The sequence below is a fragment of the Akebia trifoliata genome, chromosome 2 (genome assembly GCF_017979445.1).
Source record: "Akebia trifoliata isolate Shusen 1 chromosome 2, ASM1797944v1, whole genome shotgun sequence".
Lineage (NCBI taxonomy): Eukaryota > Viridiplantae > Streptophyta > Magnoliopsida > Ranunculales > Lardizabalaceae > Akebia > Akebia trifoliata.
The window spans coordinates 8,302,624-8,321,176 of NC_141376.1; the positions used below are offsets into that span (position 1 = coordinate 8,302,624).

Below are 18,553 nucleotides of genomic sequence, written 5' to 3' on the forward strand. Positions count from 1 at the left end.
GTCATAAGCCCTGTCTACATGACAAGACCAACAACCAGCCCTGCCCACAGGCCAACTTATGTAATCCTGGATGCATCGTAGATCAAACAAACAAGAAGTTAAGGGAATCGTCGGTGGTCAACACATTTCAATGGTGGAAACTAAAACGGTAGGAATTTTCACTAAACTATCTGCCGGTGCCCCACACAAGGTGATGTGATAGAGTTGAGAAAAAAGATTTGGGAAGTAAATGGTGTGTGGGAAAAGGTTCATTTAGATTTGGGAAGGGAATAGGATGCATTTTTGAGAGGTTATATTTTGTGGGTAATCGCCTTTAAAAGCTCAATTTCCTCAACTCTTTTGCCATGTCCTTGAATAAGAATTTGCCAATTTCAAATGTCAAGGTTTAGACTGAAGAAGAGTTTACTCGGGATTTTGTTTTCCGAAGGAAGTTCCATGATTGGGAGTTCTAGACATTGGAGTGCTTCGATTACAAATCAGAATGATTTTTTTTTTTTCTTTTTGTGGTGAGAAGTCTTTCTATTAATCTCTTTTACCAACTTTATCCTTCTCCATTCAAAGGTTGTTTGGACTCCAAAAGTTCCTTCAAAGTGTCCTTTTTCATTTGTTTTGCATTATAGAACAAAATCCCAACCATCAATCATGTCATTGCCAAGGATAATATCTCAGCAAACTATTGTTGCTTATGTAAAACAAGTGGAGAGCCCATCAATCAAATCACCTCTTTATTCATTGTTCCTTTGCAAAATGCTCATTTTCTCTCTTTATTTTACATTTTGAGATGTTTTCCCAAATCCGTTATGTCCTTATTTCATGATTGTAAAACTAAAATATTGTGTACAAAAGAAATTATTTTGTGGTCCATTACCCTTTGGTTGTTTGTCAGGGAATTTGGAAAGAAAAGGAATATCATAAAGTTCAAAAGGAATGAGCATTCGATGCAAGAAACTATATAATTAACATCAATGTGGTCAAGGCGAGCGCCTTGGTGTGGCTCAAGGTGGAGCGAATTGAAGATGCCTTAATAAATGTGAGGCAGGGCACTGTAAATGAGGCATACCAAGGTGCAAGGAGTACCAAACGCATGCCTCACTTAAAATTAAATAAAATAAATGTATTTTATTTTTTACACTCCTTGCATACAAAAATATTTATCCAAAAAGTACATTTTCTACCATTAAAAATATTTAGATTTACATTTTATCATTTGTATTTGGCTCGAGCCCATTAGGATTCAGTTGACTTAAGCCCACTAGAGGTATAGGGCTGATCTAAGGTACAACCCGCCTCTTTAGGGATGGGTTAGGGCTCAACCAAACTCAGACCAGACCCACCCATTGACAACCCTAATTGCTGCTATGTTGTAGCCTTAGAGGTGCAACCACACATGTTTTAACCTATAATTTCATATGGTAAAGGAAAAAATATATAAATGTCCCTTTTTACTTTTTTTTTTTACCACTATAATGAAAAAATATATATAAATAAAGATTTAAAAAAAAAAAAAGTGAATTTACATAAAAACCACATATCTCGTCCATTTTTGCATTTCTGAGTTCTCATCGACCAAGAAGAAAACAGTTCTCTTTATGTAGAAAAGTTAAAAAGATACAAGTGAAAATGTAAGAAGTAAATAACGAGATGAGTTGAATTGATCAACTCGATTAGCTCAACTTAGCTCCCCAACGTTGCGGATTGACTCGTTGGACATCTGAGTTGAGCTTACGATTTTAAAACTTCCGCACTCTTTTGTATCTCACTCACTCACACCTATTAATGAAATTATATAAACACATCACATAAGGACATAGACACACCAAATGAGGATTAGCTGCAAGGGCAATCAACAATGACCAACCTTTTATTTCTTCCTCAATGTCTCTCAGGAAGAAACTTTGAAGCGGGCATCCTTGCTTCAAAATTTGAAGGAACTCTCTCCATTGGATTACACGTGGCACTTCTGTTATTAGGTATATACCCGAGAATCAAAACCGAATTGGAGATTGATCGAAGCTTATGTTTAATACAATGTCTTTAAGACAATTTTGTTTCCGCAATTTGATTCCCACGGATCTATGAATAATTGTCTTCCACAATACAACGATCACATGTGCAGAGACAGCACTTCAATCTACACATCTAGCGAACCGAAAGTTAATTTGTACTCTGAAAGAAAACAGATCATAAATTCAGAATGCAAGTAAAACGGGAGAGAAGAAAAAAAAATTAAATGAAATAATCAAGGTCGAAATGGCCTATTTATAGAAAATGAGTATACATAACAATCCAAAATCCAAGAGAGGTGTCTTTTTTATGACAACCTTTATTAAGCTCAAGCCCAAGGGGTGTGCCCCTTATTAAGCCTAAGTCCATCTGATGGACACATTAAAGATTTTTTGGACCAATATAGTTTAAATCCTTCTTGAGCCCATGAGCCCCTTGCACGTGCGTAGATTTATCCAAGTCTTTTTCTCATATTCACTTAAGTGATACGAGAAGTTTTATATAAGAATTAGATAAATTTCTTATTCCTATCCGATGTAGGACTAAAGAATTTTACTAACAAACTCAATAATTCTACAAATCACATATTAAAAAACTATGGCTAGTAGGGGATGTTTGGAGTTGATTTCTCATTCACTCAAAAATGATTTTCAACAATTAATAAATGAAATTGTTCTCTTTAAAGAGAAGAATAAGTTCCCAAGTGGTCTCGCCTCAAACAAAGCGTGGGTCCCACTTAAATCATAGTTCAAAGTGACTCACTAGGTCACAAAAATCTACAAATTTCTGCAGATTTTTTCAATAACTTCTAAAGAGATATTTCAAATTTTGACGGAATGTAGGTGCATGAAATAAATTCAAAATGTCACGTGTCTTGTAATGAAGATAGGGGTGAGCCCACTAACCAACCCAAGAAGTCAATCTAGGACTTAAGAGCTTTGTAGCCTGGCCCAGCCTGAAAAATATGCCCATAGTACTTAGTGACAGACCTTGACCATTTCCATGATCTTAAAGAATCAAACACCAACACTGCAACCACTCTCCCCAACCCTCACCACCTGGTCAAATTGACTGTTTCAATGACACTATAAAGTAAAACACACACACACACACAAACTCCAAACAAAATTGTTTCGAGAATGGACTTCATGGTGAAATCCACAACACTCATCATCATCCTCTTTATCCTTCTTCTGCCTTACACAACTAATTCCCGAAGAATGTCAAGCATTATATCATCACCTACACAGGTGAGCCCTCTTGACTTAACGCTTCTGGCCTTTTTGTTACATTTATCTCACATTGATTTTTTTTCCTGAGTTTTTGTTTCTAAATTACTCTGTAGAGGAGGAATGGTGAACCAACTCTCAATGAATTGATCATGTTTAACTTAAGAAGCAAGAAAACAACAAAGATGGGTTCGTCTCCAGCTTCTTGTGTTTCAAAGTGCGAACAATGCAAGCCTTGCTTGCCCATCAGAATGTCAGTCCATCCCAAGGCGTGGGAAGAAAACGAGTACTATCCCCAAGTCTGGAGATGTTCGTGCCAAGATAAGCTCTTCGTTCCTTAGTAGGCATACATGTTATTTAATCTAAGAATCGTAATAAGCAGTTACATTACATATTCCATTCTGTAAGACATATACACTCACCATATTTTTCTAACTGTCCAAAAGAATATCAATCGATTAGACGTATTAGATTAATGGAACCCATCAGATGGTAGGCTTTGTGAGCTATCTAGTTAATGTGAGTCAATCCAATCCCATTTTCAGCTTTTAGTTAGTTCAGTTCATTAGCATTATAACTCAGTTTTGCAACTATGAGAAAACTCAGTGAAGGGGGCTTCAGAAGGAAACGATTCTCCGCTGTATTAATTTCAAGTTGAGGTACACAGAAACACCATCAAAGCCTTTGTACCGGGATTATTGCAAAGTAAATAGAGTGGCACCCAAATCTACAACTGGTAGAGGTCACACGAGAAACTAGACACATTTGCTTTAGGCACAAACGGTAATTGCTGATGAAAAGAATGGTGCTCCAGCAATGTTCTTTGCTTGCAACATTTTTCTCACCAATATTTTCCACTTCATATCATCTTTTTTGTTCTGTTGCTGCAATCTCTCCTTAAAATTCCTGCAATGGCAGAGTTTTGCTTGGTCAATTAAAGCCTAAAGTTCCATATTCTTAATTAATAAGATAAAAATACATTAAGTGGTCTAGAATTGGTAAGTCCCATTCAATGGTATAACCTACACTGCATTGGGCAGGAGCAGATTTATAGTGGGGGCACTTTCCCCCACTAGAATTTTTAGAACTTATAGGATTTATAATTGTGCAATGCCCCAGGCCTACAACAGTACGATATTATTCAATTTGGGCTGGAGCCTGCATGGCTTCAAAATGCGTTGTACCATATAGGGTCTAGTTTGTCCTTATAGCCCAGGTTCTGAACGTTCTCCTTTCCGATATGAGTCTAATCATACTCCTCCCTGCCATTCCACCCCGCAACGTGATGGTTCCACTTCGACCCCTCGGTCTTCGTAGCCCTTTCCATGTCTAGCCAATGGTGCATCAGCGAAATCGTGATAATATGCCATTAGAACGGATAACAGCGGTGGAAAAAAAAATCTGCCGCTATTACCCCCACAAAAAATTTAAAATTTTAAGTGTCTTAGTTGCCCCCACTTAGACAAAATCATGGTTCCATCCTTGGCATTGGGCTCAATATGGATTTCAGATTGATTATCATGCCAAAAGATAGAAAAAAAAAATAACAAAAAGAAAAAAAGACTGATGGGTGCGCACCTGCACAAGGGAACCCTACATTCATTGGGTTCAGTACAGAGGCGAGAGTGTAGTTCAAGGAGCTGCCACATTCTCTTACAATGGACGCAACCACCATGGACTCTCATCTTACAACCGGCAAAGTGACGGACAAGCAACTCAAGTCCCTTACATGCCTCAAAATCGCAAGGCGCCTGGTCACCTTTCAGAACTTTATCGTGGGGGCCGATTGTCCGACATCCATCTCTACATATATGCACAAGGGCTTCCATTGCCTCATACAGTTGTAAATATACCTTCCTCTCCTCAATTTTCCTTAGCCTTTCTTGTTTCCTCTGAAATCAAATTCAACAAATTACTAGAGTGGGAAACAAGCAATAGGTTTCATGCTTTAAGGCAATCAAATAGACTTACTGATTCGGCTTCAATAATGGATTCTAGAAGTTCTTTCTCTAGCATGGGATGGCTTTGCTTCATCACTTTCCATCCTTGGGTGACAGAGATGACTTTGAAGCTCTTGAGGATCAAACGGTGACAAAAGAGGCTTAAACGGGGTGCATCGCAGAGTAGCGCGAGCTGGAAGACATCAATTACATTCTCTGTGTTAAGCAAACCATTCTCTAGTTGATGCTCACATTCTTGCTTCAACGTGTGAATCGTAAATGCGTGTGATAGCACCAACAAAGGCAAGACATATTCATTCATATCTACTTGATCATAGCTACAAAAGAAAGTCACAACAATCCGTTTAGTGCTTAAGCACTATCAACTTGAATAGCTAAGAACTTCAATGACTTGATCCATATAAATGGCGTTCAAACACTACGAGATGGAGATAAAGTGGGTATATTTTCTTGACCTCCATGGGCGCAAAATAATTTTTCTGTGGTCCAGTAATGAAAAATGACCTCAATGTTGGAACCCTTTGTGTATTAAGTAATTTATTGACTAAGAAATCTATGTTTTATTCCAAGGCACCCCTAGAAAGAAAGGAAGGAAATAGTTACCAGGAAGAATACAAGAAGCGAATGAAAACTCGAACTGCTTGATGTGGGACACCTTGGATGGAGAGTGATCGTTGACGGCCACGACTTCTTGTTTTCTTTAACATGCCCTTCATCACTGGAGAAGCCATGCCCTATTGACGGTACAACATAAAGACAAGGAAATACATTAAGGATACAAATATGGGTAGTTATTCCTAAATTGCTATAACTATTAGCACCGTCTATAGAAACTGAAGAGCTTTTCTTGATCATAATTAACAACTATGTAGAGTAAAAGAACTCACGAGAACACTAGCATGGGCATGAATGGCACAACCATTATCCGTAGTAATATCAACATCAGCTCTATACCCTTCATTAAAAAGGCCTTCCCACAAGTCTCTTGTTGCCTTCGCAATATAGCTATGTTCCCTTAATGGTAAGCCATCCACCACTAACCCCTTTTGACGATAAGTAGTCACCACCAATCCAGACATTGGAGGAGCCTCTGGAATACCCATATAGGCAGCCATAGTCGAAGACCTCTTGTAGTCCCTCCCTGTCTCTTCCATCAATTTCTAAGCTTCCCTCCTGACCATAAAATCAATGAATTTGATCAGTATAGTTTCAGAATTCATATATGGCAATTTTGTTGTATTCTCCTATATTGAAGACAAATTGAAACTTCGATAACTTCTTAGTGAGATATGCATGTGAATGAAATATGTTGGATTAAACAAGACATCATAGCAATCAAACATAAAGAACTTGCACATTGTGCCTGTACTCTCTACATAGAAAAATTCTATTGCCACACACAACTACTTTTACTAAGAGCACACCAATTCACATGATAGGAAGAATTAGCACACATCTTAGGGTGTGCTTAGTAAAAGTTGGTGTGGCAATAGAAGGTTATCTACGTATCCTAATAAAATCTTGGCTTGTGGAAAATTACAAAAAAAAAAAATAATAATAATAATAATAACTTAATTTTCTAATAAAATGATGGGGTTTTATAATTACAAATACGGACATTAAACTTCATGAATTTATGTATATGGATACATTTTGAAAATATTTACGTAAAAGGATCATTTATCCATTTTGGTTAAAAAATTTACTTACAAAAAAGTATTTATTTTTTAATTTAATATACCTTTATATATGGATTTTAATTTTAATATACCTTTATATCCCTACTCAAAAGAAATTTAATTTTTTGAAAAAAATATTCATTTTTAAATGAAATTACCAAAATACACTTATGCTATTAGTTTTTGCTTGGATTTTAGGTATTATAAATATAAATTGCATATATATATATATTGTATTAAATTAAAACATTGACCACTTACCTCATTAGACCTAAGGGACTAGTAGTAAATTTATAATTTTTCCGTACAAGCTGTATCCATTTTCGTCAAAAAAAAAAAAAAATTAACAAAAACGGATATATTAAGTCCACGAGGCATGTTGTATAAAATAATTTAAAATTTGTTTATTACTAGTTATTGCCCATCCCCACTGCAAAATGCAACCTTAGGTCTTCTCCTTTTAACAGCAGTGATGGGCATTTCCGTCATTCTTCCCCAATTTACTTCCTTTCTCCGTAAATCAAAATCATTTAAACCAGAATAATATTATTGCAGAAAGTACCTTTTGAATTGCCAGAAAATCCCGAAACGCGAAGCTGTACGAAGAATCGCTTCCTTCTTCAAACGCAAAACCCTAAAACAGCTTACTGGATTCACAACAGCCCTTCTCTCTCGTGCTTGAGGCAATAAATAAGAGTGGTTTTGGAGGCCCAGAAGCGGTTTCAAAGGCTTATCGGGTTGGTTAGAATGGAGACTTTTTGTTGGGGGTTTCGGCGGAGAACCATCCATCCGATACGTAACAAATTCTAAAAAAAACACTGCTCCGAACCCGAATATAGTGGAATTCGGACCAATAGATCTTTTGCCTTTGAATTATGCAGTCCGATCCTCTCCGTTCCCGCGTTCCACGTCATCAACTGCTCCTAACGAACTCATTATATTTGCCAGCTAATAAACAAGCGACACGTGACGATCATCACATTGGATTTGTTACTTTCTGAAGGACAAAACAAACGATGATGGTTAGCTTTATATCGAACACGTGGATTCCCGTTTTCTAAAATTTTATCATCTTTTAAGTATTAATGTTGGAGTGACTTTGCTTAGAGACGAGACATCTTGATGTTGTGGTGCGTGCAAGCCCATAGATACGTTTTCTTTAAGATACGAGTAAAACGCATCCACATACATACACACACCACCACGTCAAGGTGCAAGGTGTCCCCATGTGTCCCTGCTGAGGTCACTCCCACACGACTCTTTTTTAAGTTATTTCTATACCTGCACAAATAGATAATTTTTTTAATTTTCTTTCTTAAAATTTTATTACTGATTAAGGCAATTTAAATATTGTTCAACTAAAGTCGATCATGAACTTACGACACTCTTTCGATAATATGATTTTGGGCATAACGAGATAAATTTTAAGTGATCCAAAATCTTTGGTATAAGGCCTTGAGAATAGATGATATTTTTTTTTCTTAGTATATTCACCTATCCATCTCAATATTTTGACATGTTTTATTTGATTTACAAACATTTATTTGCTTATTGCCGAATGTTTAACTACTCCATAAAAGAACAATCAATTACACCATTTTTCTAAGATTTTAGGGAGCTTGCCCTTACATCCAAACAATATTATGGAATTGAGGTTATGAGGATGGTGATGATGTCCAAACCCCAAGGGGTAGGCTCAATGGCAATTTCGGATCAATAAACATTTAATGCTCCCAGGTCGTGAGTTTGATATTTAGTATGAGTATTAATTCCTCAGGGACCACCCGCGAGGGCATACCTTCACTTACCTAATGTGTGTGATGCACAAACATTGCACGTGCCACAAGACTAATCCTTAGACAAGATCATAGTCTATGGATTGGGCAAAATCCAAATAAGGCCCCAATCCACTGCCTAAAGGGATATCTCGTTATAAAAAAATAAAAATAAAAACCTAGTGATGATGTCTTGAGAAGCGACTGCCACTGTTATTATATTAATATAGCTTACTAATAGGAAGACCATTATGCCAACATATATATATATATATATATATATATATATATATATATATATATATATATATAATTAGCAATAATAGCAACGCATAGCCATAAAAAATTATCATTGTTATTATATAACTTGTCGCAGATAACTCGTCTAATTCGGTATTGTCCACCAAGGAGACGAATAGACAAGTCATCTCAAACCATGGTCTCATTTGAAAACACAGTCCATTGTGTCATTGTTGAAAGACAGGAGACGAGATTTTAAAACGAATTCTAAAACCATGGGCTGGACAAACGTGGTTGACAGGCCAGCCCATCTGACTGACAATAGGGACTATCCTAGTGGGTCACTATGTTTGGCCCAATTCGGATCAAAACTCTAGAGAAGTTTTCCATTCATATTTCATGGGCCTGGCTCCAATTAGACTTTTCCAATATCCCCATCATTGTTGTTTTGGTTAGAATATACTGTTATCCAACCCGTTAGAACTACTACAAATATTTTAACATAGTTTTCAAAAGGAGGCTGCCTAGTTGCGCATCACAATAAAATGAAATATTACTTTTGGCTTTTTTTTAAAGATTCCTATCTAAACTTGTTACGTCCCACAAAGAATTTTATGTCAATGTTAAAAGATACATAATTCACTATTAGCAAGAACTCGGGCAAATTTTACATTAAATTTAGGGCATATTTGAAAAAGGAGAGCTCATAGTGAAAGTTTATTATAGCTTTGGTGTTTGATTGGTCTAAGAGTTTAACCTATGTTTATTCCCCAAATTACAAAATTAGAGTTAAAATTAGGGTTTATCTTGAAAATCCATTAGGGTTTAAACGGTAGAAGAGTAGTTTAAATTATAGTTTACCATGTAAACCCATTAGGGTTTTAGAGGCAATTGGAATCTTCTTGGCAATGGCATTTGTGAGATATTGGAGAGTAGATGGAGATTGTGCTTTGATGATAAATGTGAAACAAAAATCCTAATAAAAGAGAGAGAGAGAGAGGTGTTACCTGTGCTATGGAAGAAGAATACGATTCTCGCATAAAAAAGTTGCCAACATTCACCCCTAGGGGTGAATGTTGAAAAACATTTAAGAAAGTTGGAGGGTTTAGCGAGTTAATAATTTGCACGGGTTGATCATCTTAAACACATGAAATCAAATAACATTTGTTATGTGCCGACTTTCACGCACTACAAGTTATTATCAAATAGACCCCTATTGTTACACAAATTGAGATCTGTTGGAGTAGGTTGATCACGATCTAAGATGTTGTCGTCACACAAGAAAATGGTGACATCATCTGTATGGTTCTGCACATCAAAAAATCAGTGTTTAGAAGAAAAACCGGGTCTTCAATACCAAGAGCTCATATGGTAGATTATGAAACTTTGAAAATTGAATTTGAAGTTTATGAAGCTTAGGTGTTGTGGTTCTCTCTATTAATTCTCAAGAAAAAGAAGGTTATTGCAACTTTTTTTGTTCTTCGAGTGCAATCCTAACTATATAGTGCAAGTGATTTTTTAAGAGAATTTCCATTGACACCCCAACTTTTCTTTACTACACACTAATTTCTTAAATAATTTATCACAACCCATCTAAAGATTAAAACACACCATTCAAACATTATAAAGGTTTGTCTCAAATTATTATCTCAACCTTACAAAACATTATAACACACGTTCAAAAAAATTTCAACAGTTGTTTACGATTATGATTAAGCTTATATAAAATCTTAAACCCAAAAAATAAAATCTAGCATAAGAAAAAAGAGAGAACTTCTATTGGTGCTCCAACTTTTACTTATTCTCAACCATTTACTTGTGGGTGAATCTCTATTTCGTGTGCTGAATATGATGACATTCCGATTTCGATATACTATTCATTTTAATTCCCAAAACATGCTTTTATAGTAGATTCATCACTTTTATAATCTACAAATTCATTGATCAAATGCCAATGATTTTATTTTATCAACGATCTCGCTGCTAATTTATCAACGGATTTGTTGATTATAAAAGTGACAAATCCATTGGAAAAGCATGTTATGGGAATTAAAATGAACAGTGTATCAAAATCAGAATTTGGACATAAGTTGCGTACGTTTTGGGAAAAATCTCCTTACTTATTTTCTTGATTTTTAATTAGGGGTGTAATAAGTAAGAGTTGGGGTGCCAATAACAGCTCTATTTTTTCAAAAGGGGTGGAATGCAATCAGTACTTAGGTGGTGTGCATGTAGTCAGTCCCTTTCGAAAATTGAAAATGGCGGTCTACACTCTACTGTCCACTCTCCATTGTTCTCCCTCGCTTCTTCTGCTCCTCAAGTTCTTCAAACCCTAATGGGGAAGAGTCTCCGTTCTTCTTTTCAGACTTCTGCAGAAGAATTTCTTTCTTCTGCAACCAAAATAGGTTTAAAGTCGGCGAAACCCTCTCTAAAAACCCTAATATGGAGCATCAATTCCTCATCAGATCTCTGTTCTTCTCTTCCTCTCCCTCTCCACCAATCCATCACTCGATCCATCGAATCCTTCAAAAAGTTACTCGGATCTCATAGCGTCGATTTCACAGTATCTCCATATTCGCCTCCAACAAAGCGGCTTCGAAGATCGTCCAGATCAAGGAAGAACTCAAACGAAATTAGCGAAGAAGAAGGTTTTAATTCCAAAATCAATTCTAAAAGGAAAGTTCTTCTCCAAAGTCTCGAGATATACTCTTACATTGTGTTTCTTTGCATTTCTCATCCTAAAAAACCATTTTTGCTGTCCGATCTCTTACCTTCTGCGCAAGAATTGCACGATAATCTAAGTTTATTTGAATTGGATCCTATTTTACAATCTGAGATTTCTAATCTGTGCGAAGAATGGTGGAAGGAGCAATTGCCAGGGAGAGAAACCCTAATTTCTCGATTTCTTCCGTTTCTTCTGTCAAGATCCTTGTCATCGCTGAGGAAAGTCGACGTGCATAGGGTTTATGCTCACCGAGAGGCCTTTTCTTTGTTTGATTTTGATGATGAGAGCATCGAGGATCTGAAGCTTCTTCTAGTCCGCTGCGTCATTACTCATTTGTATTTGAAGACAGAGGAAGGGAGGCGTTTTATAGCGTTTTTGTTCGGATTGAGTGGTCAGCTTGCAAAGGAAGCTTTGGCGATAATTCGATCTCAGATCCCTTTTGGGAGGAAGTCAACATTGGAGGCATTCTCAGACATTCTTTTTAGAGCTTGGAAAGTTGGGGAAGGCTCACCTCGGAATGAAATTGAGAATCGGTTTCTGCCGGATTTGGTCGAGGGGGCAATTCATGCAAGTTCAGCGTCACTTGCTGCCTTCACAAGGAGGGTTTTAGGTGGGTTTATCAATCAGAGGAACACGGATGGTGTTGATAAGCTTCTTTTTCGTCTCACTGAACCTGTGATATTCAGGTCACTGCAGGTATTTGTCTTTGTTTCCATGAACTAGATATAATTTGGTTCTCTCTTTTTAACTAAGCAACTAGTCCAAAAAATCAATCTGTTGGAGAGGGGGAGAACTATGAATATAGGAGGGTCATTGGGCTTACCTAGGGTATGAGTATGACACATCTGAGTTAAGAAGAAAATATATACTCAACACTCCCCCACACCCATAAGTGTGGAAAGAATCAATCCTGTGACTAATGCCCTGATACCATTTAACCAACCAACTACTCCAAAAGACCTATCTATTGGATAGGGGAAGAACTATGAACATAAGAGGATCACGAGACTGAACTAGGGTGTGACACACCCGAGAATGGAGGAAAATATACACTCAACACTTCTTCTCACCCATAAGGGTGGAAAGAATCAAACCTGTGACCTATACAAACCTAATGCTCTGATACCATGTTAACCAACCAACAACTCCAAACGACCGATCTACTGGATAGGGGGAGAACTATGAATATAAGAGGGTCAGAGGGCTTAAATGGGGAATGACACACCTGGGAGTGGAGGAAAATATAGACTCAACATCTTGCACTCGAATGTTCCAAGGCATTAAAAGTTCTATATTATATACTCCATAGTCCATAGAACTCAACCAATGTTGCATTATTTTAAACCATGCTAATATATTCTTCTTTTTTAATTGTATTGGCAGGTTGCAAACTCAAATGTTCGGCAAAATGCATTGCATTTATTGCTAGACGTGTTCCCTCTGGAAGACCCAGGTGCTACAAAAGAAGTTAAAGATGAATTGCTTGATAAACAATTCTTCTTATTGGAGAGATTACTTGTAGATGAATGCCCCGATGTGAGAGTCATTGCGGTTGAAGGTTCTTGTCGTATTCTTCATCGCTTTTGGGAAGTTATTCCTTCTCCAACCATTACCAAGACCATCACTGAACTTGTCGATGACATTTCACATGATACATGCAATGAAGTTAGGCTTTCCACCATAAATGGCATTATATATTTGCTTGGCAATCCTCAAACTCATGAAATCCTAAAAGTGCTTCTACCAAGACTAGGAAATCTGTTCCTGGATTCTGTTCTTAATGTACGATTAGCCGTTGCGGATCTCCTTCTTGCTTTACGGGATATTCGGACTTTCCAGTTTCATAAGGTATGAAATACTTTCGAAATCTGGAACTCATATTAGCTGGTGCATACTTGTCAAGCTTCTACCCTAACTTGACAGGACTTGAACTTTTTATATTCACAAACTATTATAAGTTTGATGTAGGTTTAAAGCTTGATTCTGGTTCAAATGTTTTGCTGAATAGGTTTTCCAAATATACCCTAAAAGAACATTGCAGTATGCTCTGAAATTTGGAATATTTGAATTATGAAATGTGTCCATAAGTTCGGTATGTTTCATATTATACGGATATGTCATGATACATACTGGTGAACACATATTATATTCCACTGTTTTTTAACTTTCTCTTTTCAGGAAAAAGCCATGTGATTCTCCAGTGCCAGAAATCATGTTGGTTTTAAAAACAAAAACCTGCATCTTATGCTTCATTATTTCTGGAATATATTCCTCTATAGTCTTTTGCTTTTGCTTTCACTTTCAGGAAAAAAATCGTGTGAATTTTTTTCATATTTGATTGTAACTTTCAATTAATTACTTAAAAAATATTTTTTCTAAATTAAATAAGATGTTTGAGAATGTAATGACATGTTTTGGTTCTATTTCAGTTTTTTGAATTACGAACCATCTGAATGAAATGGCATTTTAAACATTGGATTATTATTATTTACTTATTTTTTTTTGGAGGTGGGGGGTCTTAGACCCATAGCTCGGATGGTTTGAGACATTGCAAAGCAACTTTGAGGTCGTGGGTTCAAGTCCACCTTACCCGTATTAAAAAAAAAAAAAAAAAAAATATTGGATTTGATTGTGTGTAAATTTCCCTCCTATTTTTCCGTTTCTCAAGGTGGTTGACTGCTGTTTTCTTTTAGGTGGTGGGCCTAGATACTTTACTGTCTTCCCTTGCAAACGATCAACCACTTGTTGCTCAGAAAATTACTAGGCTGCTTATGACATCATACTTTCCTTTGAAACTAACTCCAGAAGAGGCATGCAGTCGCTGTATTACACTTATAAAACGGTCTCCTATGGCTGGTGCAAGATTTTGCGAGTACGCTTTACTCGAAGGGTCATCTCCGAAGTACCTCATGGAACTTGTTAAAGTTTGTGTCAGTTTGGTCCTCTCACCCGATTATCTGAATGCTGATCAGATTGAGGGTCTCTTGGGTTCTGCTGCCAACCTTTGTAACAGTCTAGTGAGTGATACATCTTGTAAGACTGACCTTAAGAAGCTGCTTTCAGGTGAAAAACTACGGCACTTGTTTACTACAGCCGCTACTGGGCGTGCCCAAACTTCTGTCTTCACCATTGCTTCCATTGTGTCCCCAGATAATTTGTCTGGACTTATTCGAGAATGCATGGTTTTAATCAAGAATTGTGGTGATTTATCCGACAATGTGGAAAGACAAGCAGAAGTAAGGTCTGCTCATAAGTTAATGTTGTCATGTGGTAGGTTTGATAAGTTGTTTGGAGCCTTAACGAATCTTTTGCAAATAGCTGCATCTTTGTGCCATACAAAATTTGGCACTAAACAGGAGAAAACTAGGCTGTCTGTGAAGACCTCAATGAAGTTAAAAAATGTTGACAGGAAAAAGTCAGCCAATTATGATGCCATGGCCAATTTTGAGCAACATTATGTCATTGCTACTGGTGCAGCATGGCAGATAAAAGACTTGCTTACATCTGCAGATAGTCGGGATGCTTTATTAAAATCTCCAAGTTTGAAACTGGCATTCTCTGCTTTGAAGATCATTTCAGAGATTAGTATTGAACAGTGCATACATTTTGAATACTTGAAGATAACACCAGTCTTGGCATACACAACTCTTGCTTTACACATGAGTCATCAAAATGTTGACTTAACTGGGACAAAAGATCTTGGTGACAGCAAGAATGATGGTTCGAAATCCATAAATAAAAAGAATGTTGGTTCAAATTCCACAAGACCGTCGATGAAGGTAATACATATATTTGCTTTGTGATTTTTCTGGTTCAAGTTCTTTACACTGTGTACAGTTCAATATACATAACAGAGAATAGCTCTTAGAAGATTTACCTGTTGTCATTATCATATGTTGGATACTTTCCAATGATGAGACAGTTTACACTAATTTCTGCTGACTTTGTTGAGTGTCTGTGTAGCTAGGGCTTAAAATGGGTCGGACCCGGGCTAGATCTGAGTAGATACCATATTCAGATCCCAATTTTTTTATCTGGATACAAATCCAACTCTGATCTTACTATATAAAACCATATCCGAATCATTTTACTTTCACCTAATGCGGATCCTACCTGACTGAATTGCTTGATTCGGGTTGGGACGGGTCGGAAAAATCCGGATCATACACTAATTTTTCTGCTATACAATCCGACCCATTTTATGCCCTGTGTGTAGCTACAGATCAGAAAACCTGTGTGGCTCGGGGAGAGCTAGTTTAAATCTTAAACTACTTATTGATGTATGTGCAGAGTTTGACATTGGCATATGGTGTTAGATACAATGGTCAAGGCTTACCACTATTCCTCATGCATCTGTAGATATAACTGGATAATTGTTAAATACTTGAACATTAGCTTGTATAAAATTTTAAAGTGCTCACTGTATGATTCAGTGGAGTTTTGAGATTGCAGAGTTGGTTTCTTTGAAATATTGTACACACGTCTTCCTCCCCTAACTCTGTAATTTCTTCATATTTTTTCTTCAGTTCTCATCTATAATAATTAAAAGGTGATGTTGAAAAGCCTATGATTTAATTGCTGCTTAGCTACCGACTAACCACATTTATTTCTATTATCTACGAAGTTAAAGAACAACAGTTGAATTTGGAATTTGTTAAGGGAGGTTTTTCCATGATCCTTTTTTAGATGCTTTGAATATCAAGTATATGAGGTGATTGCTTAGGCTTGTCTAGAGCTCAGTATGGTTGTTTGTGCTTGCCACATTAAGACTAGCTATACTTTTTTTTGTTTCTTTTTAATTTGCCTCTAGTCTGGTTAGTACTGTCTAAAGCATTGTTGCATCTTATATTTCCTGGAGCTGATCCCAACCGCTGTTGTTTCCTAGCCGAAGATGTTGGAGTACTCATTGGACCATCTGTTTGGTTGTACGGAGAAGTTATTTGCTGCAAGTGAAACTGAAAAGTCCAGCAATTTACCTTTCAAATCCAAGGCAGAAGAGAAGGAAGCATCCCAGCATCGGAGAAACAAGGGAGGGGAAGCTCCAACAGCTGCTTTTAGTCCGACTAACGAAGGTAAGCAAATATTCTGGATTGAAAGAAATCTTGTTCACTAATCGATAGGAGAGTTTACTCTGGATGATACATGTAATCGCCATGACTCATCATTTCATAGTCAACCAAGAGATCCCGGGTCAAAATATAGGCTGATTGGATGATCATTATCACCATCATAAAAGCCTTATCCCAAAGATTTGGGGTCGATAAACCCTGTTCTTCCATTCATCTCTAACACGAGCAATGTCTTCTGTTGTATTTAAAACTTATTGTTTCATCCCTGTAATTTAAAACTGCAGAGCATATCCAAAAGTGGGCTGACCAGGTTTTCTTGAACTTTAATGTAGGATCAAGTCTCCCAGATCAAAACCGAATATTCAATATGGTGAAAATGGTTACTGCAGTTTTCAAGTTCATCGTTGATGCAACTACCATGGGCCTTGTTTCTCACAATCACGAAAGGGGGTTACAGTTTGCATCAACATACAGTCAAGTTGTCATCTCAACTCTAAGAAAACTTTGCCATGACCAAGTGCAGTTTAAAGAAGAGGCTTTGAAAGAAACAGTTCTTCACCTCAGAAGCTCCTTCACCTATGCAGCCAAGTTACTCAATCTAGCCTTCAAAAATACCACCAATTCTTCCTTGCCGTTACCAGAAGCCTTTGATTTAGCCAACAATCTGCTCAATATGATCATGTCAATGGAATCATATTTGGGCTCCAAGAATGCAACTTGTCTTGTTGCGGTATTAAAGCCATGGTTGTCTGATCTGATCCTGGCATTAGGCTCTTGGCATATCTTGACTAATACTACACAAGAGAGAGATTTCAGTGCATTTGATCAAGGTAAACTATGTTTCCTTCCATGGCTCAGAGTTCTAGGGAAACTTGAGCTTTGCGAACTCAACCAGGATGAGGAGGCTGATTCTTTTCTCGAACCAAAAGCATTTTATGTATTTAAGAATTTTATGGAAATGGTAGTTCAAGTTCTGAGAAGGAATCCAAAGATATTGGATTCTGTTGGGGTTATTTTCTTGACTGGTTTATCAGTTTTGCTGGAAAGAATGGAACATGAATTGGTCTTGGGACTGGTCCATTTTGTGTGCATGAAGTTGGTCAGACTTGAAAATGGAGAGTGGGATGACCTTGAACTGATGTCGGCTTCCCTGCGAGAACTGTACCCTCAAATAGAGAAACGAGTTGAAGATCCGATGATCAATGAGGATGATGGTAAGCATACGTTAGAGAGTGCAAAGGCATTGCTTGAACCTGTTTGGATAAATTATATCCATGAAGGTGGTGGAGGATTCGCGATGGAAGAAGAGTAAATGGTTATTCCTCTTCAAGGATCCAATTTTATTAGACAAAGAAAGACGAAGATACAAGGGAAAATGAACAGGAGATGCCATTGGAACCTGTTTGTTACTTTGTATTCTAGGATTCGATAACGTTGTCAGCAATACTAGGAATCTAACATTGCAGCTAAAAGATTCCCTGTTTCTTCCGGGTATTCAATCCTAATCTGTGTGAGTTGAAGAAGTTTTGCCAAGATTTTACTTATGAAGAAGTATGTGATTAACTTATACCTTAAAAAGTTTTAATATGTAAATTCAAGTTTTGATCCTAAAGGAAACCAATCTTATATAAGCAAATGTTTTAGCATGGTAAATTATGTATCAAACACTGTTAGGTGATTCAGGTTCTGCAGTTTATGAGAACTTAAAAGATGGTATTTTGTCTAAAGAAGCCTAGTCTATCTTTTACATAATTTAGAACCTTGTGAGATGTTTGAATGTATGAAACTGCCATTTTTACCAAAATGTAAAGAACAGCTATTCTTAATATGAGTCATGCTGGAGTGACAGATCTCATATTGCACTTTTCCTG

At 36.9% G+C, this 18,553-nt stretch overlaps 2 protein-coding genes across 2 annotated transcripts; one reads left to right on the forward strand and one right to left on the reverse strand.

Annotated features, from left to right (window-relative positions):
• Window positions 1-3,853: 3,853 nt before the first annotated feature.
• BT4 (BTB and TAZ domain protein 4) lies at window positions 3,854-7,731 on the reverse strand. Its single transcript, XM_086427551.1, has 6 exons — window positions 7,436-7,731; window positions 6,082-6,367; window positions 5,798-5,928; window positions 5,205-5,511; window positions 4,812-5,125; window positions 3,854-4,139 (listed from the first exon to the last, which is right to left on the reverse strand). Exons 2-6 carry the CDS (start codon window positions 6,346-6,348, stop codon window positions 4,004-4,006), a joined length of 1,155 nt encoding a protein of 384 aa, XP_086283677.1. The 5' UTR covers window positions 6,349-6,367; window positions 7,436-7,731; the 3' UTR covers window positions 3,854-4,003.
• A 3,383-nt stretch (window positions 7,732-11,114) lies between these two features.
• On the forward strand, window positions 11,115-18,458 carry HEB1 (ARM repeat superfamily protein). The gene is made up of 5 exons (XM_086427563.1): window positions 11,115-12,309; window positions 12,997-13,461; window positions 14,307-15,392; window positions 16,499-16,685; window positions 17,015-18,458. The coding sequence occupies exons 1-5, from the start codon at window positions 11,224-11,226 to the stop codon at window positions 17,992-17,994; spliced, it is 3,804 nt and encodes a 1,267-aa protein (XP_086283689.1). The 5' UTR covers window positions 11,115-11,223; the 3' UTR covers window positions 17,995-18,458.
• Window positions 18,459-18,553: the final 95 nt, after the last annotated feature.